We start from the raw sequence: 27,203 nt of genomic DNA, 5'->3' as shown, positions 1-27,203 counted from the left end.
CCTATATACAATTCTGTACATATATCTAAAAGCTGACAGTGTTATTTGCTTCATGTGACACAAGGAATACAGTAAACTATATCAGATTTACATGATTTCTCATATTTTCTTTTCCATTTCACATTTCTCAAAATAACAGTCAAAACAGTTTCATGCAGAGTACTTTAAACATTAAGTGATGTCTGTCAAATGTTTAAGCTGTTCATTCTGCTATTAACACATAAACAAAATACTGATGCAATAAAAAGTTAGTTCAATCCATGTTTTACATTAATAAATTTATAACAAATGAGTAAATGAAAAAAAATTATATCCAACCAAAGCATTTCAAAAGTACAAAAATAAGTTATTAGCCATAAAATCATGTTTTATCAGCAACAAAAAAAGAAATTATTTCACTGAACAGGATGTGTGCTGAGTTTCCATTTTAAATAAATAACATAGGCCCATCTAGGCTATCCCATTATATATTGGTTGGTACCTTTATACTGAAATGCTTTATCCTAATTTCCAGTCCTCATTTTTAAAATATCCATCAACTCTTCTCCTAAATTCCTTCACTGTTGCAACTTCAACAATGTTTGAAGAAAAACCATTCTGTACCCTGATCACCCTATTAGAAAAGTAAAACCTGTAACAGTTCCTTAACTGGAATCATATCTGGGTTTTTATATTTCATGTTTGTGTCCTCTATTCTTACCACCTGCAGTGTTTTTCCTAATGAATGTGTCATCTAGATTTATCAATTCCAAGCCTTTAACAATCTTATAAACCTTAACCGTATCCACCAAGTATTTCTCCTTTCCAATGAAAATATGTTAAGAGATTTTCACCAATCCCATACAAGTCACCCTAATAGCTCTTCTATAACTCTTCTTAACATTCTTTTTAAACAATGTAACCAAAACTAAGTACAATATTTTGAGTTCTAACCAGTACCTCATAATGTGAATTGATTACCTACTTGGACTTGTAATTAATATTTCTATGTATATAATACAAAATCCTGTTTGCCTTTTGAATAGCTAACATATATGCTGTAGAAGGCTTTATAATATCTATGCTCAGATTGTTTTCCTCTTTGAGTTTGCTTAGGTTTCCTCTCGATAAACTTAATTTTAATAAATTTAAAGGACATCTGCATGATATTAGCACAGCTCATCACATCTACAAATCTATCAGCAACCTATAATGTTTTAGTAAACATTTAAATGTAAATTCATAAAACATCCACAAGTAACCTGTTTGCTGGTTTTCCATTAACAAAATCATCTATGAAAATGTTTGTATGTTTCAGATACTCACACAAAAATACAAAAAGACTACCTGCACTAGTCACTCCTAGTGTGAACTAACAGACTACAGGGAAGGTAATTGGTCAATAGCACCTACTATCATTTTTTAGAGAATTATTTTTCTTTCTATCGTTGTGACAATGGGTGTGAAAAAAGGACTTAGATCCAAGGTTTATTTTACTAACTACTAAACCACATCAACCTCATTTAACAAAAATGAGAACTAGCAAAACACCCTAATATGACCACTGGTAACATTAATTCACTATGGCTTTACAATTAATAATAATCTTTGTTAATCTGAAGATGACCTAAGAAGGTCAAATCACTGTTCTGTATTTTTTTTTTAAAGTTTTAATACCCATACCAGCCTTCTCAAGAATACATTTTCTCATTTATATCCCATTCACATTCATAAAGCAAATACTTTTGCTGGATTTAAATAAAGTTAATTATCAAAGTATCTATCACATTTTTTCAAATCACATTAATATGCAACTTTGATATTATAGTACATGAAAGGTTAATATGAAAATCCTAGAACAAGGCTGTGACATGATTTACTAAAGTTACAAAAAAAATAGTATTGAAAAACAAAAAAATTGTACTTTTCTTTAACCAGTTCAAAAATATAAACAAATATCATAAAATATATTAGAATAACAATCTTAACATGATTACCAAGTTAACCCCTGCCCTGTTTTATAGGTGTGCATTTATTTTCAAATTACTTTGAAAATAATAATTAGTGGTGTGCCTTGGAAGAAAAATGTTTAGACAAACTGACATAGAAATTTGATATCTCTTACCTGTGCATGAAGGAAATAACTTTCTGAACACCTGGGGAACTTTTCATGAGCTTCTATAAAACCCTTTAGTTTGATATCTCTTACCTGTGCATGAAGGAAATAACTTTCTGAACACCTGGGGAACTTTTCATGAGCTTCTATAAAACCCTTTAGTTTGATATCTCTTACCTGTGCATGAAGGAAATAACTTTCTGAACACCTGGGAACTTTTCATGAGCTTCTATAAAACCCTTTAGTTTGATATCTCTTACCTGTGCATGAAGGAAATAACTTTCTGAACACCTGGGGAACTTTTCAAGCTTCTATAAAACCCTTTAGTTTGATATCTCTTACCTGTGGGAACTTTTGAACACCTGGGAACTTTTCATGAGCTTCTATAAAACCCTTTAGTTTGATATCTCTTACCTGTGCATGAAGGAAATAACTTTCTGAACATCTGGGAACTTTTCATGAGCTTCTATAAAACCCTTTAGTTTGATATCTCTTACCTGTGCATGAAGGAAATAACTTTCTGAACACCTGGGGAACTTTTCATGAGCTTCTATAAAACCCTTTAGTTTGATATCTCTTACCTGTGCATGAAGGAAATAACTTTTAAAACCCTGAACTTACCTGTGGGAACTTTTCTGGGGAACTTTTCATGAGCTTCTATAAAACCCTTTAGTTTGATATCTCTTACCTGTGCATGAAGGAAATAACTTTCTGAACACCTGGGGAACTTTTCATGAGCTTCTATAAAACCCTTTAGTTTGATATCTCTTACCTGTGCATGAAGGAAATAACTTTCTGAACATCTGGGGAACTTTTCATGAGCTTCTATAAAACCCTTTAGTTTGATATCTCTTACCTGTGCATGAAGGAAATAACTTTCTGAACACCTGGGAACTTTTCATGAGCTTCTATAAAACCCTTTAGTTTGATATCTCTTACCTGTGCATGAAGGAAATAACTTTCTGAACATCTGGGGAACTTTTCATGAGCTTCTATAAAACCCTTTAGTGCCTCTTCTTTCTGTTTGGAATCATTATATCGCAAACCACATCGATACTGGACATAGCACTTCTGAGCTGTGGCAGAAGGAAAATTTGGATTCAGAGCAGCACTCTTCTCAAGGTCCCGAAGCGTATCATCTATTCTGTCCATCAACAGCAACACCTGAAGAGATACTACACCTGCACCAGTATTTCATTAACTAAAACTCCTTATAAGTTTAGTTCAAAATAACTATTATTTCCAACAACATTGTTTTTATGATCATTCTGCTTTATCTAATTTCAGTTTTCAAATCACATGGTTCTTTCTATGAATTGTCAAATGTTGTTTGAAAATCAAAGTTAGGACCATGTTAGTATATGTATGCATGCATTCTGAAAATTTCCTACAAATATGAAACACTCATGACCCTTTGTTTAAACAAGCTAAATAAAACTTATAATAATATGTGTGTGTATATATAAAATAAATATTTAATAATTAAAGTATAAGAAAATCATTTAATGCTTTTTGAATAATACAAGATTAATGTAAAAGATAAACTCTATATATAAAGTAAGAATTAAAAAAATAAAAGCTACGAAAACATGTAAAGAAAGTTTTTTTTAAATTACACAGTAATACCAGTTAACACATACTTTTCTCAGATGTGATACTGTAGACTAAAATTAATATTAATGGTTTGATCAACCATCAATAGTTAACAAATGTGCATATTACATTTTGGTTGTTTTCATTTCTGTAAGCAACATAAAAGCTTCCTACTGAAAACAATTAAGGTAAAATTAGTGACAAGGTTTAGGAATAGTTTTCAATTAAACTAATTACGGAAGATGTATGTGACATGGATTAGGACAAAATTTCCAACTATAATTAAGGAAGACACATGTAACAAGAGTTAGGAGATAAAACCTCCAACAAGAGTTACTGTAAAAGACTATAAAATGCAAATTAGAAAAAGGATAAGTTAGTTCAAACTAACTAGGAAAAACCAAATAATAAATATTCTTTTATACTTTGTATTAAGCAGAATAAAATTAATTTGTAGGTAAAATTTTAACTTTAAATGTAATGCCTGATGTTGTTTACATAGTAACTTATCGTTTTTTTAATGACTTGGAAATGAACTAACTTTACAAAAAAAAATGCATTATAGCTGTACAAATGTGGGTCTAATAATTGATTCTACCTTATTGTACACAAGGTTAAAATATTAATAAAAAGATTTTGAATATGCAATTCAATAAGTTATGTGACAACACAACAAGAATAAAATTTCAGCGGAATAGAATTATCGGAACTACATTTTGACATTTTGCAAGTAGTGTAGTTTAATTAAAAATTCATCACTGCTGGGCAGGACATTCAAGTCTTTTTCAGCAAAAATATACATATAACTCATATTTTAAAGATGTGTTTAGATCATGAATTTAGAACTTCCATCACAGGAATGTCCCTTCTACTTAATGGCAATGAAAAGTAAAAAAAAGAAAAAGAAATGAATTATCTTGGGACACCATGACCATTGAGGCAGTGACCTGCAACAAGGCTACCCCAGTTATGATAAGCAAATATGCAGTGTTTTGTAACACAATAAGAATCCAAGAAAGTCATATTTTCCAGGAATTGTATGTAAAATAATTAGAAATATCTATTTAAAAGTGACAAAAGTCATGCGTTAACAAGTTATTTCTGTAATATATCCACTCGACCATTCCATAACTCAAGCAGCAGGAGTATTCATTAACTAGTCAAAGTACCAAATGCAGTACCTATGAATTTCTGCACAATTAGGCAATTAAAATGAATGTTAGGAAACCATCATCTTTGTACACTAGATGTATTATGGAAAACTAGAAGGGAACAATGGTGTGCTTTTGATGTGACAACCAATAATCAAAATGCATAGCCATCAGATACTACATGACCAGATGTGGATACACAGAATCTAATGTCATGATGAAGCTTCAAAGTTATTTTAATATAGCACAATTAGCTTTGTAACAGTATCTGAATGAGTGAGAATCAAGCATATATTGGAATACATTTCAAAATAAAATCTGTAATGTTTCAACATGCATATGTTAGAGAATCAGAGGAAATATCTATAAATTATAGTTCAAAATTTCCTTCATATTTTCAAAACAAAAGATCTTAGCTGAAGAAAAAATAAAATTGTTTATTTAATGAAAATTTATAATTTAAATATGAAAAACTATCAAATAATATCTCATACTCAATAAAGTTTTATTTCTAAGTGTGTAAGACAAGATGAAACAGAAATGCATGAAAGAACTACATACCTGCCCTCGATGCAAATAAATATCAGCATTATTTGGGTCAAGTTCAATAGCTCTATCAAAGTCTTTTAAAGCCTCCTCCATTTGTTCAGCATGAACCTTTAAGGTTCCAACCTTGATGAGAGCATTAACTCGCACCTGTACAAGATAAAAACAGTAATATTTATGAAAAACTGTTGAAATATACTTGCCATAATAAAACATGCAAAAGTTTTAATAGGTACTCAATCGATTAAAACAAAGCTACCATAGTAATACTGAATAACTAAACAATCCAAACATTTCAACACTTACCTACAGTTTAAGTAAAGAAAAAATACTGTCATACATTATGAAACAGATTACGTTATAAATATGAATGTAGCATCTCTGTAGGATTAGCAGCTTCTGTAATCACCTAGATCTAGTTATTGATCCTTATATGTTTTGGCTGCTAATCTGCTGCAATCTTTAAGAAAGAAATAATAAAGATTGTATTTATTATGGTAATGGTCTTAACAGAAAGAATGAGGTACTGTTTAATCATTTGAAGTTTCTCCCTTTAGAACCTGAATCAGCTACTTGAGTGCTTTTAAGAACATCTAAGTTCTGCTCATTTCTACATTAGATTAGATGAGTATATTATCTTTCAGCTTCATTTATCTTTTTCTTGTATATAGCTCACATGCCCATTAGTAGTATCAATCCATTTTACGTGCAACTTTTTTTCCTCCATGACAGTATATTTCAGATCAAACAGTATTAGGCTTGTATGTCTATTATACTCATTAAATTTTAACATATTTTTGTCTCTCCAATGTACTAGGGGTCACATTCACAAAGGGTATAGTACATGGTATAATTGTTATTCTTTAGGCTGTATAGTGGAATGATTAACAATACTTATATTCAATTAATTGATGGGTTTCATCAACTACCCACATATGATTAACTGATTCATATTTACCATCAGCATAATGTTTTATGATAACTCGATAACTATTTCAAACACTAAACACTATGTTATTCTACCACGATATTCAGTTTTGTTTTTTTAAGAAATTTTCTAATTACTTTAAATTACTAATTTCTAATTATTTAAATAATTAATTTCCATATGAAAGACCTCTCCTGAAAGAAGACACTTGTACATTTTGAAATAAAAAATATTTACCTCACATACTTTAAGCCAAGTTGGACACCTTTCACATGCCAAAAGAATCACCAAAGTTAACTAATTATCAACACACAATCACCATTGTTTCTGTTCATAAAATATACAGTAATCTTACACTTACCTTATGTAAATCAAATAAATTAACAAGTAAATAATGGTAAAATATTATAATACTACTGATAATTATAAAATTGCTTCTGTTTCAAACATCACAATTGCAAAAAGAAATAATTAAGTCAACAGTTAAGCCAAGTTACTTATAATTCTGAATAGGATAAACATAAAATAAAATGATTTAACCCATCACAACAGTTTACAGCTGCCTACCACAACACTACACTCATCTGAATTGATGACAAGTTTATTTCACTTCGTGAATATAAAAATATAAAGCAAATTAATATTTGCAAACACTGCAATTCCATAAAACCATAGTATATATGTTAATAAGTACAAAATCTTATATTAAACACAGAACCAAACATCAACTAGGTATCTTTATTTAGCCTTAAGCAATCTTCAGTCTTGTGACTTGTTTGTTTCATACCATGTACGTATTCCTGTGTCTAATTACAACTAGCGTACTGTATTACACCTGTAATGAATTTGAAAAGAAAAAAACAAGAGAGAGAGACCCAAAACTCAAGTACTTTCAAATATTTGACCATTTAACAATTAACAATATTCAAGTTTGGACTGTTGTTTTTTTTAATATATATTCATTATACCTTATTGTGTGAACCTGTGTGCTAGCTCTTTTATCAGAAGTGTTAAACTTATAACAGTTTTCTCTGTTACCCATTCAACTTTATCTTGACAGTACACACTTGCAACTGATATAAGGTACCTTATATCATGATATCTGTTGTCTTCTCATTACAGAAACTTTCAATAAACTTGAAATAGATAGTATTTAACTTACAAATACTTTCACAACTCAAAAAAAAAAAGAACTGAAAGGAACATATAAAAATATCTTAAAAATCTATACTTTTATTCTACTGTTACATAATTGTCTAATTGTTGCTGAAATCAGTGACATTTAAACTTTCTTTATAACTATTTTCAAAGTTCACTGGAATGGCATCACTACAAGATTTCAATAAAGGCTTGTACAGAAACTAAAGAAAATGCCTGAAATTCAATGGATAATACATTTTCAAAGGGTGATAACTTTTAAGAAAAATAAACTTGTAGAGAAATGAAAATACAGACTTTATTTCTCTTTAAAAATTAACAAAATATACTGATTCTAAAATACTTTTAAGTTAAAACCATTTTTAAAATAAATTAATAAAATTAAATATAAAAATTGTGTCTGGAATAAAATTATATCAAATGGTATAACATATAAAAAAGCTACAGAAAATTGCCTTCAAATTTCAGGCACCATAACTCAATTTTAACTTACTTTTTAACCCTAAACATTTTACTAAAAATATAAATACAGTGCAACTGTATTGTTTAACATTTATAAACAAAGAGTTATCCATTTATCAGTCACCTGTTGCAAATATACTGTATACACTTCTACAGACTTACAATATTAATGGCATTTTAAAGCCCTTTTAAAGTCAACATTTAGTGACCTATACTGATTTAGTTATGTGAATAATGTATTACTTGGTATCATACAGAGGGCCAACTACATTATTGTAATATTATAATTTCTTTTTTAAGTTACTAAATACAGGATTAAAAATGGTGATTAAAAACTCCATAAATGTTGTATACACACACCCTCATTATCAGCAACTTCACTCTATTTCTTTGGTTTACTGATTCAAGCTGTGCTTAGATATTCAAACAAAATTGATGCTAAACTCAACAGACTATAGTAATGTCATCTCTGGGATTTGACAAGAAGCAAAGACCTGTTTAGGTATATTTTGATAAGAAGTGAGACCAAAAAATAAATTGTAGGCTGTAATCTGCAGAGCTTAGTTACAAGGGCAGTATGGAAACAATTTTAAACCATATGAAAATTAACCATCCAGATGAATCTATTGCAGAGGACAGAAGGTCTGGACAAACAATTGCACAAACATATGCCAAAAGTATTAGCAGAACATTTTTTAAAAATAGTTATTAATGCTTTTTGTTACTTCGCTATTTTTATATATCTAGAGGATTTACAGAAATACATAGTACTAAAAATTGATATAATAAGATTTTTTTTTAAAAACCATTTACTACATGAAACAGAATCTAATAAACAAGGCCTAGTTTGTGACAGTGTTGGGACCTGTTGTATCAATAACTACACAATTTTTCAAATGTTTTGTAACCAATTAAGTAAGGAAATTGATAATTCTTTATTGGTCACAAAAGTACACATCTTAGGCACTTAGCCAATAACAAATTTCCATTCCTCGACGTTCTGGGTCACGAAGTCTTAAGTTTAAAAAACTTGACCTCTATCATCATTCATTACAACAAAACTCAAAAATTAATCAAAATTTTGTTAATGCTATATAACAGTTGTCAAAACTGGGATTATTAAAACATTAAAATCTAGAAGTTCAAGTATATGCTCTTCATTTCACCTATATGAACAACTTAAACACCTTCAAAAATTGAGGAATAACATTTATCCAAAAAAATGATTTACCAAATATTATATGTTCCACATATCTCAACCACTATTGAACTGCCAATCACAACAAAAAATAAAAAAAATTCTGCCTTACATACTAGGCCTAGGAGAAACACTTTGTATGATAATGAATAAATTTAATATCATCATAGTTTTCTTAAGTCCTTCTACACTACATGACAGTCTCATGAAGGCAAAGTCCTTACTTCCCAGTCCTCTCACAAAGAATGTGGTTTATAGCCCTAGGTATGAGTGTAATAAATGATACACTAGAGACACATGAAACCTAACACAAGTAAGGTTCAAAGAACACCAAAGATATAAAGAATTGTCCTATAAACACATCAACTATAGCTTTTCACATTCACAAAAACAATCACATAATGGACTCAAAACATGCAAAAATAATAGACAAAGAAGAAAAACAACAAACATAGAAAAATCAAGGAAGTTATTGCCATCCAAACACAAGACAGTGGATGATCGGTGGATATTAATCAGAACAGCCAATAAGTACTTAATAGTGCATGAATGTCACTTCTGAAAGATATGACACATATCCTTTGTCATGGTATTGAAATAAAATTAACCCTTTGACTCTACAATGTATTATTTGAAGCAGGAACAAGTTATTTTTTATAATACCTATAACTGTATTTTCCTTATATTTATTATACCTAAGTAACTGATTTCTTTTAAATACTTTTAAGCAAGTGTATGCAAGATTTTTATACTGTTGTAAAGATTACTCAATTTACATAAAACTTTAAAACTTTGACAGTTAATTGTCTCTTCATCATAATTTCTATAAAGCTAATACCTTTAAAACCAGACGACAATTATTATGATTATTGCCTAGAACACGTGTTTTGAAAGTGTTCCACAGATAAATAAATTTGTATTTCACAGCGCACTGCTGCCCAACATGAGCCAAAAGTTTGTAAGTAAAATGAAAGTATTTTAAGTCGAGAAATGTCGATGTATAATTCTATCAAGTAATAACAATGCTTAACTTCACCATAACAGCTGCAGTAATATTTCATTTTTAGAATGGTATGGTACCAGTTAACTATTAAAAATTTAGCTGAGTAGAACTGTAACCAAATTTTCAGTACTTTTTACATGAAAGAATTCCAGTATAATATTTTTGATTAATTAGTGTTAATCATATAGTCTTAAAATAAGCTAAATAAGTTAAAGAATGTTAATATATCCTGTATGTAATCAGCTGAGTCAGATTATAATTATTTCTAGTAATATGATTGATATAAAAAAGTAAAAAAAAATTAATACATATTTCAATTTTTTTAATAAACATATAACAGTTATAATTATTTATAATCATACTTAGAAAAAAAATTACAGCATCAGTAAAAAAGATACCTATTTTCAAAATGTTTTTAAAAATATTGCTACTTATACCCATTAATTTAATTATGTTACACACCAACAATACAAAAAGCACCTTTCTCACAAGAAATATAATATGATTCATGCCTGCTTATACAACATTTAAAGAATACAGTTATTGATTCAAAAACAAAAGAGGGGAGTTAGGACCCTTAGACCTATCATCCCTTAATCTGTGCTGACTTGTACAATCTCTAAAGAAACTGGACTCCTCCCTATACTTACAACTGCCTATGCAACATTAAAGACATTCTAATAAACAATGGAGGAAGTCAGATCCAAACTTCTTAACTTCAGTGAATATCAACAAATCATCCAAATTTATTTGCAATAACACATCACGTAGATAATGCTCAAGAAATACTGAAAAATGAGCATGAAAAGTCCTGATTTTAGCCTAAAAGTCTGTCTCTTGACTCACATCAGTAAGTCAACAAATCTGTTGATTGAAGATTCCTGACCTGACTGATCCAACTGCCTCGACACTTACGAAAATGACAATTCTGAACAGCAAAGAAAAATTCTCCTGCTCAAACTATCAAACTCAATTGAACAGCAATGTTAGGAACTGGATGTAAAATTGATTAAAGAACTTATGTATCACTATATTTCATTTACTATGATAACTGATAACTTATTAGTTATAATAAAAAAATTAACGAGTATTACTGAAAATTTAAATGAAGACTTAGCAGTTTTAACAGTGAATTGTTTCAAGATAATTTCTGGAATCCTGATGTAGCCAATTATCTTAATAATCTAAATTAAATGTTGTTTAAGATTTAAATCTCTGTCTCTGAATCAATTCTAACTTGAGTTAACAACTTGTATACTCAACTCATGACAGTACACCTGGATTTGAAATAAATCTATTTGTAACTGGACATAATGCTGAAATGAAAACAACTAGCCTCCTGTTATATCTCTAACTGATAGTCAAAATTTTATTATGTACTGTACACCGTTGACCTCTTTAGATTTGTGTTTAGGCCATGCTTTTTGTGAGACAGTTTGTGTATAGGCGTCTATTATACCATTTGTCTCAAAATAGTTTGTTTTATTAATGTGCACTATCTGTAATCCTTTTTAAGGTTTTGAGAGACCGTATACAGTTTCTAGAGATTTTATAAAATAAAAATCCCCTTCAACATTAGTTAGCTGTCTTTTACTGTTTGATGTTTTCAACTGCTTCAAAAGACAATTATTTTCAATGGAACAGAAACATTACTCAATTCCAAATTTAACAATAACAAAACTTTTTTTAAATGTTCATATGTTTTAACAAAAGCTAGTATAATATTTCTTTTTCAAGCATTATAAAAATATTGCAATATATGCAAAATAATTTGTATTATCAGAAAAAAGAAATATTTAAAAAATTAATATGTTCAGTATTTTATATAAAGTAATCTATAAATGTTTTAAAACACTATCAAACCAACTACATGTAAACACAGAGGCTGAATTTAAAGTCACTTGTTTTATGCCAAAAAGTATAACTGACTTTTGTTTTTTCAGCCAACACTTAGTTACAATACTAATAATATTTTTATGAACAATTATTCTGCAATGAAAGAAACCTGAGTATAAAAAGCTAAAGAGGCACTGAGCTCATAAGAAATTCTATTATTTTTTGTAGTTTTCATGAAAATAAAATACTCCCTTCAACAACCCAAAAAAATAATTTCCTACATTCAAAAACACAGAATACAAGAATATTATTCATAATCATTTTCATTATGGAATGTTTAACACTTTAATTAATTATTATTTATAGCAATACCCACCTTAACATCAACACTTTCCATCTCTAGCAACCGTTTCAAATCCTCCTGTGCAGCATCAGTTTGCCCCTGCAGCAAATGAAAGGTGCCTCTGAGAAGTAGAGCTTCTGCTGTGTCCTGTCCATTACGTTCTATCTCTTGTGTACAATTTTGAATGACATCTTCAAATTTATTATCCACAAAATTATGAATACCTAACCGAAAACCACTGAAAGAAAAAAAAAAACAAAGGTTTAAATGTCATGATTCCTAAGAAAAAAAAAATATAAAAATGAAAAAAATAAGAAACATATTCAACGATTCTTTTTAATTAGGTGAAACAAGTTTTTATAAAACATATTTTGATAAAAATTAATTATCAAGAACCATAATTTTACTATCATAACATATTGTATAATAAAAAATTACCCTAGTAATGTTTTTATGGATTTCTTTAAAATGCTAGTTGATCTTGAGTTACAACAGCATTAGAGCTTAATAAGATTTATTCTTAATTAAGCAAAACAACAGCAGGCTAGCTTCTGTAGCTAAGAAACATGCACAAAAATCTGAAATCTTGTATAAAATATACTTTCACACATCCCAGATATAAAAACATTGGAAGAATCAAAAGATTACATCAATATGGCAGATTTCAGTCACTTTTTCATTTGTATGATGCTACTTGCATCTATGAACATGCTACTAGACCGATATTACTTCTACGTTTGACAAAGTGATAGATGAAACATATAACTGGTTTTCAACGATAGAAATGTCTTCAAGGTAGACAAGTGTAAGCAGAAAAAAATTAAAACTCAAATACCACAACGTCAATACTTCATCAGTTATACATTTCTGAGAATAATACTTCTAAAGGTCTTGAATCTAACTTTTGTGGCAACTTAGTTATAAAACTGTAAGCCACGACAGTAAAAAAACCAAAAAAGTTAGGGGCCATTTATAGTAGCAGCTATAACTAGTCAGTTGACAATTTTTAGGAAGCATCAAATTTTGGATTGCATATTTACTAATTTAAAATGAAGTATAACCCATAAAAACCTGAAACAATGCTTGAACACAATGGTTTTAATTGTTGTTTTAACCTTGTCAATCCATTAAAATATATAAAAACAATGCACAACAAGCTATCACTAAAGTTTATCAATCAGTTTTTGTAGTTTTAACATAAATGCTGTTCTTGCAGCCAGCTTTTGTTTAGGTTATTTATAGCATTGTTTACATGCCTGGATTAGCAACTGGCAAAAAATGACAGTGCCACTTGAAGTTTACTGGAACATTTAGACATTTTGCCACTGCTAATTTCAAGTTCCTAAATTTTTACATTGCCTTCTAGAATATTATTCTAGTTCAAACCAGGTCATGATATTACTTTTGTTTATTTGTTTGTTTTCTAAATTTTGTGCAAAGCTATACAAGGGCTATCTGTACTAGCCATCCCTAATTTAGCAGAGTAAGACTAGAAGGAAGGCAGCAAGTCATCACCACCCACTGCCAATGCTTGAGCTACTCTTCTACCAACGAATAGTGGGATTGACCCTCACATTATAATGTCCCCATGGCTGAAAAGGCAAGCATGTTTGGTGCAATAGGGATTCATACCTGCAACCCTCAGATTATGAATCGAGCGCCTAGCCATGCCAGGCCCTATTTACTTTTAAGCCACCTAAGACTATACATCTTTTGAGGCCTATATGCAAAAAATTACCAAATTGACAACATATATTTAACAATTAAATCAAATAAACTCATTATCTTAATACCAATTCTATTCAGCATTGTAATCATATCTGGTAACTTGCAAGAAAGCAAATATGAAAACAATGTTTCATAATGTATACATTTTTTTATAATGATAAGTTTTTTAGCTGTCAACAGAACTGTTTATTGCCAGTGATCTCATAAGACAATACATTTCATAATACACTGACACGATAATATTTATCATGTTTTCCATATTCAAAGGAATCATGATTTTGAACATTAAATTTAAAATAACACAACTGTTTAACAAAATAAAAATTCCTAGAATTTATAAAAAATGCTATTTGTTGGCTTTTTTCATGACTTAGGTGCAAAGATTTTTTGCACTTTTGATTTGCAAACAACTGAAGAATAAACTAGTTTGTAATCATCTGCCATGTTTTGTAGATGCATTGCTTAAATAACTTATGCTCTCTGGAACTGTAGTCCCCAAAAATCTCTGTTAAAATTCTCACTATGGGTTGGGGTCAAAGCATGCATATGTTACAATGCTTTAGGCTTACATTCCAAATTTAATCAACTATTTTATTAACTTTATATACAAATAAACTTGGCATGAAAACTTAGTTAATAAACCAAATTTTAATATTACAGGTTTCACATTCATAATTTTATAATAAAATATATTTTTATAAAATCCTCAATGATCTGGCAAACCAATACAGTTATTAGCATATAATTTCAAGACAAGTGTAAGCAGAAAAAAATTAAAAATAAGGAAAATACTACAATTCCAACACTTCACCAGTTGTACATTTCTGATAACAACACTTTTAAAGGTCTTGAAACTAACTTTTATAGAAATTTACTTATAAAATTGCTAGCCAAATGGAAAAGAGTTGTGGGCCATTTATGAATAGCAGATATGATTTGTCATTTACCTGTTGTAAAGTTTAATAAGTACTATAAAATATCACTTTGTATGTATACATTATTACACTATTTTTTCCTGAATAATATTTTTGTATATCATTACTGCAATAACTTTTTCACATAATGAAATATCTTAGCAATCTTACATATAAATTAATAAGATCCATACATAATGTACACTATTACTTGATAATTTTATAAGGTTAAATAAGATAATGTTAACTTATATTAATAGTTCATAAATGAAATTTTAATATTATAGGTTTCACATTCCTAGTTTTATGGAGAAATTTTTTTTTAAATTCTCAATCTTCCCTAGTAAAAGAATTCTGACGCTTAATAAATCTTCCCTCTTTAATTTATTTACCACCCCTCCAAAAAAGTAAGGAATTTAACATAACTTACTCATAATAAAATGGATACTCTCAGGCAAAGTGTAATTTTTATTGCCTTCAATTTCATTTGTTCACAAAGAAATGATCTAGAAAAGCTGAACTACTTGCCACACCTACCTGTCACATCCTTTAAGGAATTGTCATTTTGAAATAGATTATTCCTAAATAATAATGAGCCAAAATTATAATACATCAAATGATGAATTATGTTACACTTTTTTTCTGTACAGAATATTGTCTATTTCAGCTTCAATTTGAAACTGTTTCTTGCAATATTAACGTTGTCAATTTTAATTAAATATTTACTCCAACTGCATAGCCAGAAAGCCAGGTAAATTATGACAATCATCAGACATTCTGTGTTTTAGGTGTACTATACAATTACATAAAAATTATCTAGTGTACTAGTACCATTAATATAAAAAAAGTAAACTTAGGAGTTGAAAGAAAAAAAACAAGGACACATATAAGTACTACATTTCGTGTTTTTCATGCATATACTTTATTTATTATTATAAAAGTAACTAAGAGGTAAAAATTAGAAACTTATTATATTAGGTCAGGCAGGATAATGAAAAGTAATAATAATTCTTCAGAATGGTTTTACTTACTGTTTTAAACTTGAGAATCCATTACAAGATACACAAGAACAATGCATAACAAGCTACCAGTAAAGGCTTATCAATCAATCAGTGTAGTTTTCCACATAAATTGTGTGTTTCTGGTCATCTTCTGTTTAGATTATTTTTATTGCCATTTACACACCTGAATTACCAATAGGCCAAAAAAATGAGAGTGCCACTTGAGGTTTACTAGAACCCACCGACTTTTTGCCAGCTAGCCACTTCTAACTTCAAGCCTCAATTTTGTAATTTCATGTGGTAACTTAAATTACGCATTAGCCAAGTAACTTACAATTTGTAAGGTTAAATTATTAGTTAAACACAGGTGATAGTGCAATAATAAGTAAAAACAGGATAAATAATTATTGTTTTTCCCTACAACTTGTGGTAATTTTAGAAAAAGAAAAGGTAATTTAGATTTATTTCAATGTTTGAGATTACAATGTCAATCAAACTAACCATACTGTACAAAGAATTAGGGTAGAGGAAATAACAGATAAAATATAAGGATCTTCTTTTAAAATGTTTGATATTTACTTATGAGGTTTTTAGAGATTACACTTTGAACTTGCAACAGTCAAAATTGATTTTAAAAAAATCACATTTTTTGTGCACTGAAAGCTTGTCAAAGTTTGTAAAGACCAACAAACCATAATATTTGGGGTCACAAGGTGGGTATAATCCACCAAGCCCATAGCAAGAGGGTTAAACAAGTTATATATAATAATCTTAAAGGTTTGTTTTTTTTCTGATCAGAATCATATAAATTTATAATACTTTCTATTGCTCCACCATATATGACACTTTAAAATACTTTGTGCCAATTATGAAATGCATGTGTCAAAATTTGTATACATTGCTACATTAATTGTTCCTGAAGAATACTTTTTATATATCACCAGTACAATACTTGTTTACACAATAAAATATACATATAAAATCTATAATAGAGTTCTTTCCTGAAAACATTCTCTAAAAACTGAAGGTTAAATACAATAATGATTTATGTTCTCTGATAGCACAACCTTTTCCCTTATCTATCAAACACAATCTCGGAATGTATTTCTTTCAACCCTTTCATGATGGGCTCAGTAAAATATACACAAGTTTATGTACATATTTGCAATACATTAAATACTTATATTATAACTTTTGATGCATTATGTGTATCTTCACAAAATGTGGTAGACATTTAGTTCAGATTGCACGTTGTTTGCACACATAAAATCATGTTTGCAAAAATAAAGTCTGTTTTGTTACTAGTGCAAAGTTATTTCAAAAACTATTCTTTGTCCCAAAAATCTCAAATATTATTTGTATAATTTCTAAAACTTCCTAAATGTTTGTTTTCAGTAAGAAATTATATTTTGTCTGTTACTTTCTCTTCCCTAACTATGTGGGGTCTATCAATTTGAATAACCTCATAACCACCATAAAAAATTGAAAAATAAATCAAAATTATACTGTTTTTTAATTCTAGAAAGACTACAAATTATAACATGAAAATACAATGTGTAGTCTAAGTAGCTCAAGTTTCCTAACTTTTTCTTTTTTTTTAATATTATAAATTAGTAGTTCAATAAAATTGTGAATGCAAGTCAACAAAAATGTGATGACATGGCCTTTGGTTCGTGACCCATTGCAATTTGGTTAATTTACATTAATCTACTTCAGAAATGTTTTGTAATATAAAAACCTTGAAAAAAGTAAGATGAACTTACCTAAGTTCCTTTGGATTTTGGGACTCTTTCTTTTCTTCCTTGTACTTTTCTGAAATTTTAATAATAGGATCTTCACAGAAGGATATAAAATAGTTTTTGATGAAATGCCCTGATGGAAGAATTGGTGTTCTTGTCTAAACAAAAAAACAAATAATTTTAAATATAAGTGACAAAAAAGTAAAAATTACTGTGCCATACAAGTAAACTTACACAAATAGTTTCGATGGTCATAACTTGTTCTTAGGCTATTATGTATTTGATAGAGTCTTTTCTCATCTTGAAACATACTGAGAACAATGGAAAATGTAAAACATTCTATTATGGTAAATAAAGAGAAATGAAAAAATTTAAAAATTAAACTATTTTTTTAAAAAAAGTTTATATTTAAATTCTTAGAAAGTTACAATTCTGCAGTGTGACCTTATATGTTGTACTGGATGTTACTTTTAGATGAGAAGGAAAAAAATAAAATTATTTATTGAAGTAGAAGAATTGTTTAAAGTACACGTCCATCTATGACTAACCACTGATCTGAATTTAGTAAGTCACTCCAATATAGACTATGACAAGGGTTCATATTCTTCAGTCTAACATCAGAGGTTTTAATACATTATGTATATAAATGTAAAACTTGAACAAAACTAAAAGTGTAAACAACAAAATGACTCTTCTTTATTCTATCAAATGCTATTAAAGTATTATTTTTAGGTGTGTTTTTCATCATAATTAGCTAGTTATTAAGCAGACACACACAGTGAAATAGCAAATGTAGCACTATTTCTGAGAACTAGCAATTCTATACACATTTGTTCAAGTAGGTACAGATTGAATCTGGTCCAAAGCATTAAACTGACATTACTGATCGATTTCTCCAACTTCTTTACAAAGCAGGAATTCCAAACAAGCACTTCTTACTGTCAACTCAACAATGCTGAGCTCAGAAAACAGTAAATAAATCAGCCTATATTAAATTCCATAAGAAAATCAGTTTTCACTTCACAACACATGCAATCACAACCAGCATAAATTCAAAACATATTCAAAAAGTATGTTTCTTACTAATGTAGCCATACAGTAAAACACCACTATACAAACACGCTGTCTAAATTATATATGTATATTTAAAAGTAGTTTCTATAATGTTATGCACACATTACAGCTTATTATAATGGTTGTTTTTCACAATACTAATGAAACCGTACACATTTATTTAAACAATCTATAACATAACTGAAAAATATTTAAATTCTATTCTTATGACATTTAAACATAAGGTTTCATAAATATGTATGAATTGATTTTAGGTTTCAAGAAACAGACATTTCAATGAAACAAAAATAATAGAATTTTATATAATTTAAGATTACTGGTTGCATCATTTACACAAGATATTAATAATGACTTCTAGGTGTAATGAAGTTATCGGAAAACAACATTACTTATCTTACAATACCATATTAATCCAAATATTCTACGTAAACTTTACAAAGGTTACTTACCTTCCCCAGATTTGCTTCTCACCTATACTATTTGGATAACTAGCTTTACTGACTACAAAGGTCAAAATGATTCAACTGATTAAAAACTATAAAAAAACCTTCACAAACACAATTTTCATACACACAATTCTAACATTAAAATGTTCTATATAATACAACACACACCTGCATGGCTTTCCTTGCTTGTTCCTTTCCTTTACTCTTCAAAATACGGTCAGTGATAAGTAATGAATTGGAATTTTGAAAACCTTCCAAGATACAAACAGCTGTTATGTCTGTAAAACATAAAAATCATAGGAATATTGATAAAGCATTTATAATGATACCATATATTTATTTAAACAGGAATTACCATCAACTGAAGTAAAAATCTATCACTCTAAGGAGTGCTATATAAAAAATATGAAAAAGTCTTTTATGAAAAATAGGTTTTGACACACACACACTGAGGTAAAATTTCAAATTTTTTCATTGTGATAACAAACACCAAAGAGAGAGTCATTTATCTAAATAGTAACTTTTTTTTTAATTATATGTAATGTTCTGTAGAATAATAAATGGTGGGCATGAACAATTACTTTTCTCAATGATAGGTATTGCAAGTACAGACTCAAATGAACAAATGGTCCCTAGCTGTCAGTGGTATGATGGAAAGCAATTTTCAAATTGAGCCTACACTACTAGATTATAAAAACTAGAGATTACCTGATAAGAAAGTAAAAATGTTTTAAAAAAACATTAGATGATGTTCTCCTTCCTTCTTTTTTTTAATTAAGTTTCTAACAATCTCATAAGATGCTACTTATATACCTTGCTTTGAAGAAAGTAATACCTCACCTGATTAAATACTTGTGTGTTAAATTCCAAGGAAAAAAAACACAGTAGAAAGTTAACATTTTCCTAAACCGAGTACTTATTTCCAAATAGCTTTTCTCATTTACTACTTCCCTTTATTTGTATAAATGTTTAATGCTTCTCACTAGCCTTACACCTCTCACTTCTCCACATCCACATGGAAATGATTATCGAGCAGCTCTCCACCAATAATACTGTGACACAACCCCTAATGTAACTAGCATCGACTCAACACTTGCACTCATTAATCACTAAAACTGGATAGAATACATACACCACATGTCACTGGATGTGGGGAGGTTGTAAGATAAGTATCTACTGAAATTAAATTTTCAGTTTAAGAAAATATTAACTTCCAATACAATATCTTACCTCCTCTCACAAAATAGCTAGAATCCCACACTAAATTAGTGGAGGGCCAGTGAAAAAATTATCCACTTTTAGGAAGTGCCCAAGGAGAAACAAAGAAGTATAGGACCAACAAAAGAAAATATCACACCTCATTGGGAAACTGCACAATATCTGATCCAGATCTTCTCTCTTTTGTGACTATGTCACATACTGAAAAGGTGAAAAAGCAGGAAGTAGTTCCATAACATGTATTACTGACTAATGGAACCCCAGGGTGTCAAGTGGCTGTGACATGACAGACTCAAGCATTAGTTTAATCTCATATAACACAAAGCAGAATCTGGAATTATACATCAGTTCCACAGTAGGCAGAGGATCATTTACTTTCTCACCTGGAAACAGCAATTGGAAAACAAACTTCCATACCAAAATCTGTCTCCACTTGTATGCATTTCCAACTTAATCAGCACCTTATCCACCACAAACTGACATCCAGCAAATGGTGAGGAGGAAATCTCTAGCAGGATGACATCTCCAGTCCAAAATCTTGCATCACTGGATATAGTTCTTCCAGGCCACTATAGGAGAACAATACCCAGCTATATGTAAGAGGAAATATATGTGCTACTTCCAGCTACAACCAACACTAGATCCATTGGAACTGATATCCAGCAGACAGATGGGGTGCAGCTCTAGTCCAAAACTTGGTAACATTAGGCATTTTTCATCCAGTTCTTGTTAGGAGAAGAGATACTAGCCATGACCCAAGTGAGGACTTACTTAGCTGGACCATCTGCAACCAACACCTGACTCCCCCGGAAAAAACACCTGGCAGAATATGGAATTGCACATCAGCTCCATGGTTGAAAAGGTATCACACTATCAACACAATTCTAATCATAACCAGGCCACCTCCAAATAACACCACACCTGGATAATAAAGAGAAGGAATGCCATGGTGAGAAAAAGCAATTTGAAAGATGTGTGTGTGTGTGTGTGTGTGTGTGTGTGTGTGTGTGTGTGTGTGTGTGTGTGTATATACACACATTTACATGGTATACTACTATAACCAAAACCTGGTGGCATCTGGAATTATACATTAGGTCCAAGGTGGGAAGTGCTATATGCCATCAATGCCTGCAGAATGCCATCACCCTATTCCCAACTGAGTGTTATGATGTATCACTAAGGAAAACAAGCCTCCAGAGTCTACCACCCCAGTGGCTAGGAATAGATAAGTGGCAAGAACTCCCACACTTCACTAAAAAAAAAAAAAAAAAAAACATGTCAGTGAATATGGATGACCACATCAACAAAGACAGTGCAATGGAAAGCAGCAATACCCTATTATGAAAAGCAGAGCTACCACATCAATAGCTGTCAACACCTGTTGGCATCTGGAAATGAGTGTACAGTCAGAGACGAACATATTTATGAAACAAAAGACCACTTGAAAAAATTACTAGAAGACCTATGGAACACCCCATTTCTTTGAGTGTATAACTTAATCCTGCAACAATATTTTGGTATAGATGACAATTCAAGGAAACACTCAACCAACACCTGACAGCATATGGAAATGTATATCATATCCACAAGTAGAAAGAGCTACAATATAAATGACATTGATCATAGTCACAGGACTGACAGTGCAGATTTAAAAAAACAACAACAAATAAAAACAACTATACCTGTTCATGCACCACTTACAACAGAGTGTAATTCACAATACACTTGCAAAAAAGACCTCTTTTATAAATAAAGAATACATAGCAAAAAAAAAGAAAGTCTGTAGTATAAAAGAAAATGCTGATAACCTTACAAGCAAAAAGAAGCATTATTTGATAGATTGTTTAGGCAGAGTATTCATGATGAAACTTTGTAGAATGGATGGCAACTGCCTGTTGTGGAGACAAGTGTAGAATAACAGTGTTATTTCCAATTAAGAAGTGATTAGTGTGTACAAATGTAGAAAAGATTCTGGTTAAGATAGGGGTTGTGTCAAACTCCTACTGATGAAGAGCTACTGCATAATCAATTACATGTAAATATGGCAAAGCAAAAGATGGAAGACTAGTGGTAAGAATTTAACATCTGTGCCAAAAGAGGGCAGTACTATATTATTTTATGAGAGGAATAGAGATATTTTACCAGAACGTGACCTGTTTAAGTGTTCCTAATATTCCTTTTAGAGACAAAATCCTGAAACAAAGTAGCCCATGAATACAGTTGGACATTTTAAAGTTATCCCACATAAAATTAAGATAATCAAGCTACCCAACTATGAGTGATGGATGCCAATATATATTCACACATGCATACATAATTGATCATCTTTATAGTAAGAGATTAACAAATTATTTCTAGAAACATTTCTGTACCTTTAAAAAATTTTTCATTCTCTTTTTTCATGATACTTTAGATAATATTTCATATGTATTCATTCATGTTTTGAATAAAAAGAAAAAGAAAACTACATGAAGTTCTTTCTGCTATAACCTAAAAATATTAAGCCATATTTACCATCTAAAGCATTTTTTAGGTCATTTATTGTATCATATGCTTTTGCCCTCCGTGTCAAAGCTTTGATGTAAGTATTGTTAAGTTCTATGGCCTCACTGCAATCACTGATTACTTCAGAAAAGTTTTTCTGTAAAAAGAAAACAAATACACGTAAAAAACTGCATGTGTATATATACACACGCACACATATACATCGTAAATTTTTCTTCAACCATCCACAACAGAAAGAAAAATTCACATTTACATATTTACAAATAGCACTTCAACCACAACTTAATCTGCAGTGACCAAGCCAGCCTGGTAACAAGCCCTAATATTATACAAAAGACCTTATCAACAACTGGATATGGCAGGTATAGTATGGGTAACATAATATTATATATTCTTCTTTACTTTCACTTGTATATTCTTAGAAATAGCAAATTCTTCATTCACTGTACATTACGAGGTTTTAGGGGTTTTGCACTCAAAATTTCAATTAGTATAGTGTAAAGTTGTACCTGATAATACATATTCAATAGTGCAAAAGATTTAAGTTTTTAATTTTTAAAATGCAATATTTTAAAAAATCTTACATTTTCTATAGTGTGAGAAATGAAACACATTTTCTCTAGGCATCCCCCTCTTCTCTATTTTACTTACCACAAATCCAATAAGTATGAAATTTAATGTAAATTACTCACCATAAAATCATCATTGCTCAAAGAGCCATAATTTGGATAAATTTCAATCTTGTTTGGTTACAGAGCCATCAAACAGAAAACCTCTTGTCACACACTCCTGCTATATCCTCTCTTTAAATTTCAATCTTGTTTGGTTACAGAGCCATCAAACAGAAAACCTCTTGTCACACACTCCTGCTATATCCTCTCTTTAAATTTCAATCTTGTTTGGTTACAGAGCCATCAAACAGAAAACCTCTTGTCACACACTCCTGCTATATCCTCTCTTTAAATTTCAATCTTGTTTGGTTACAGAGCCATCAAACAGAAAACCTCTTGTCACACACTCCTGCTATATCCTCTCTTTAAATTTCAATCTTGTTTGGTTACAGAGCCGTCAAACAGAAAACCTCTTGTCACACACTCCTGCTATATCCTCTCTTTAAATTTCAATCTTGTTTGGTTACAGAGCCATCAAACAGAAAACCTCTTGTCACACACTCCTGCTATATCCTCTCTTTAAATTTCAATCTTGTTTGGTTACAGAGCCATCAAACAGAAAACCTCTTGTCACACACTCCTGCCACATCCTCTCTTTAAATTTCAATCTTGTTTGGTTACAGAGCCGTCAAACAGAAAACCTCTTGTCACACACTCCTGCTATATCCTCTCTTTAAATTTCAATCTTGTTTGGTTACAGAGCCATCAAACAGAAAACCTCTTGTCACACACTCCTGCCACATCCTCTCTTTAAATTTCAATCTTGTTTGGTTACAGAGCCGTCAAACAGAAAACCTCTTGTCACACACTCCTGCTATATCCTCTCTTTAAATTTCAATCTTGTTTGGTTACAGAGCCGTCAAACAGAAAACCTCTTGTCACACACTCCTGCTATATCATCTCTTTCAGAATTATTAATAGTTCTCTCTTACTCTTAATACTATATTATGTATAACAGACAGACAGCCACGGTTCTCATCAATCAAATGACATATTATATTACACTGCTTTCTCAACAGAGAATTGTTTCCATGCTAGTAAAGCTTCGTTCCCACATGAAAGACAATGAATAGCATGGATGAATTTGTAACAGCTCTTGTCATATAGTTAGAAAACACCAATAACCGTGATAGGTAAGGGATTGTGACTGTTTTTTTTTTTTTGTTGTTGTTGCACGTTATTATTCTGCATTCTTTGTTGCATCATTTAATAAAATTATTTTATGTACATTACCATTAGTATAAAAAGTAGGGTTAAGTAAGCATCATCAACACTTAAAAGCTAAAAACAAAGGAAAGCCTGGATAAATATTTTATTTCTTGTGTTTTCTGTTTGTTCTTTATTTATTATTAAAAAAGTATCTAAAAAAATTGGAACTCTTTAGTTAAGGTTAAATTGGGTAAAATTAATAATATAATAAACATGTTTCATGAGGAATGCATGTGAGCTCCACGTTTCCCAAAAGATTTAAAAACTTGTAATAGCATTAATAGTGGTAACTAGACTTGGTTCAAAGGGCAATATATCAATGAAATTTAAGTACAAACATTTGTATATGTTAAAAGATTAAAGTTACTTAGTATTAATGAATGTAGTTTTATGTTACAACTCAAAGGCATTCTAGAATGAAAAAAAAGGTGGTAATTTAGATTTATTTTGGTAGTCATGATGTCGGTCAAAACTAACTGACCTGGGATAGAGTTATGGTAGAGAAAATAACATAAAATAAAAAATTTTTACTAAAAACAAACATTTGGAATGTATTTAGGTTTTAAAGATAATGAGATTTGAGATGATGTATTATTAAGCTCAACATGAAAACCACTTTGCACTAGAAAAAAAAACTAAATAAATTCCAGAACAAATTTTTTTGGCTTATTAAAAATATTTCACTAAAATATATGATTTTCTATACATAAAAAACTTATAATGTTTACTAAAAGTCTCTAAATTTTGTGAAGATATACATACTACATTAAAAGTTATTAGTATCACAACTATGAAGACTTTAAATGAGTTTAAAGAGATTATGGGGTCACTTAAATCAACCAAATCCATATTGAGAGAATTAATTATCCATAGCAGAAAGAAAAGATATAATTTTCCTACATTGAAAAAGTGTTTCTGACAAGTACTTCCTTCTACTCACAAGATTCGCTATTCTTGTCCAGTACTGCCATCTAAATGCAAACATTTTACTTTAAATATACCACTAGCCTCCTACTTTCCCTTACTGGAATCAAATAATTCCAACATGTCTCTCGTGAAAATCATCATTCATTACTTCTCCACCAATAAGAACATGACATACATAATGTGTGTGACTCCCTCTATATGCTCCTACCTAACTATCACTTCGAAGTTTGACAGAAGACTAAGTATTGGAGAAAAGTGGGGAAGAAAGGTGGGAAGTGCAAGTGGAGGAAAGTACCTAGAGAAAATACATTTTCAGTGTAGGAAAATTTTAACTTTTGATAGAGTACTGGTTAGACAGAGGGACTAGTACAAGATAATGACAAAAGTATCCCATCCAAAGTGTCTGAAGGAAACCCCTGGAAATGGAAGAGCCAATCTAAAGATCAGATGAGAACTGCACCACTTTTGCCCATCCATGAAGTATGTACTGGATAAGGTCAAAATAAGAAAGGAGTACATCCAAATTGGAAATAACTGAGGCAGGAAAGTGATACTAACCCTGAAATATATATTTAACTTAGTTCCACAAAGTAAATCATTGAATGTACCCTTAGGTGTAGAGTGGCTAGAATGTAACTGGCCATACTTGGTAAGATAGCTACATCTAAAACCCATACTAATGTGAATCAAATTCTACATGGGAATAGAATAAGGATCATACCTATCTTCACCACAAATATAATATAGAGAACCTAGAACCACACCATCTCCAGAGCTTTGACAGATCAATCTAGGGACCTAACATCTGGTATCAAAAGTATTTCTATGACATATAAATCAACTCCCACCACCAGTGAAATCAACTGGTACTACTCTAAAAACAACAACATCCTTGGAATAAGATACAAGAGATACCAAAAAGGATAGAACTAGAATAATTACCCTTACCTTCACTGTAACTTACAAAACAGGAATATAATAAAGGGAGGAATACAGATAACCATGTGTGAGGACTTATTTTGATTGTTGTACTCTAAATCCAAAACCCAGGTACAGGGTTCTAACAGCCACATGGAGAAACTTAATTTGATGTCTCACTCCTCAGTGACTGAATAACACATCATGTCATCTACATCCATAGAACTTCACCACCCCACTCTGCACTGAATTGTTATAGCCATCTCGTGTGGATCTCATTCAGGAGTGTGCCTCCAAGGTCAACCACCCAAGCAGCTCAGAAATGGAAAGTTATAAAGACTCCCATATTCTACTAGAAGAAATGTGTAAGAATGTTTCTTTGTTTTTGAATTTCCCACAAAGCTACTCAAGGCTATCTTTGCTAGCCATCCCTAATTTAGCAGTGTAAGACTAGAGCGAAGGCAGCTAGCCATTGCTACTGACCCCCAATTCTTGGGCTAATCTTTTACCAACAAATAGTGGGATTGACCATCACATTGT

The 27,203-nt window shown here is 30.5% G+C and overlaps 1 protein-coding gene across 1 annotated transcript in view; it reads right to left on the bottom strand.

The window, feature by feature from the left end:
• Window positions 1-27,203, bottom strand: part of Tom70 (translocase of outer membrane 70) — a 48,033-nt gene that overhangs the window by 7,141 nt on the left and 13,689 nt on the right. Inside the window, exons 3-8 of the mRNA XM_076474087.1 lie at window positions 22,948-23,074; window positions 19,384-19,493; window positions 17,720-17,853; window positions 12,347-12,551; window positions 5,401-5,535; window positions 3,035-3,259 (exon numbers count right to left, since the gene is read on the bottom strand). Coding sequence (XP_076330202.1) covers window positions 3,035-3,259; window positions 5,401-5,535; window positions 12,347-12,551; window positions 17,720-17,853; window positions 19,384-19,493; window positions 22,948-23,074 — 936 coding nt within the window. The remainder of the gene's footprint in view (window positions 1-3,034; window positions 3,260-5,400; window positions 5,536-12,346; window positions 12,552-17,719; window positions 17,854-19,383; window positions 19,494-22,947; window positions 23,075-27,203) is intronic.

Source organism: Tachypleus tridentatus, chromosome 12 (assembly GCF_004210375.1).
Source record: "Tachypleus tridentatus isolate NWPU-2018 chromosome 12, ASM421037v1, whole genome shotgun sequence".
Lineage (NCBI taxonomy): Eukaryota > Metazoa > Arthropoda > Merostomata > Xiphosura > Limulidae > Tachypleus > Tachypleus tridentatus.
This window is presented reverse-complemented; position numbering and strand designations above follow the sequence as displayed.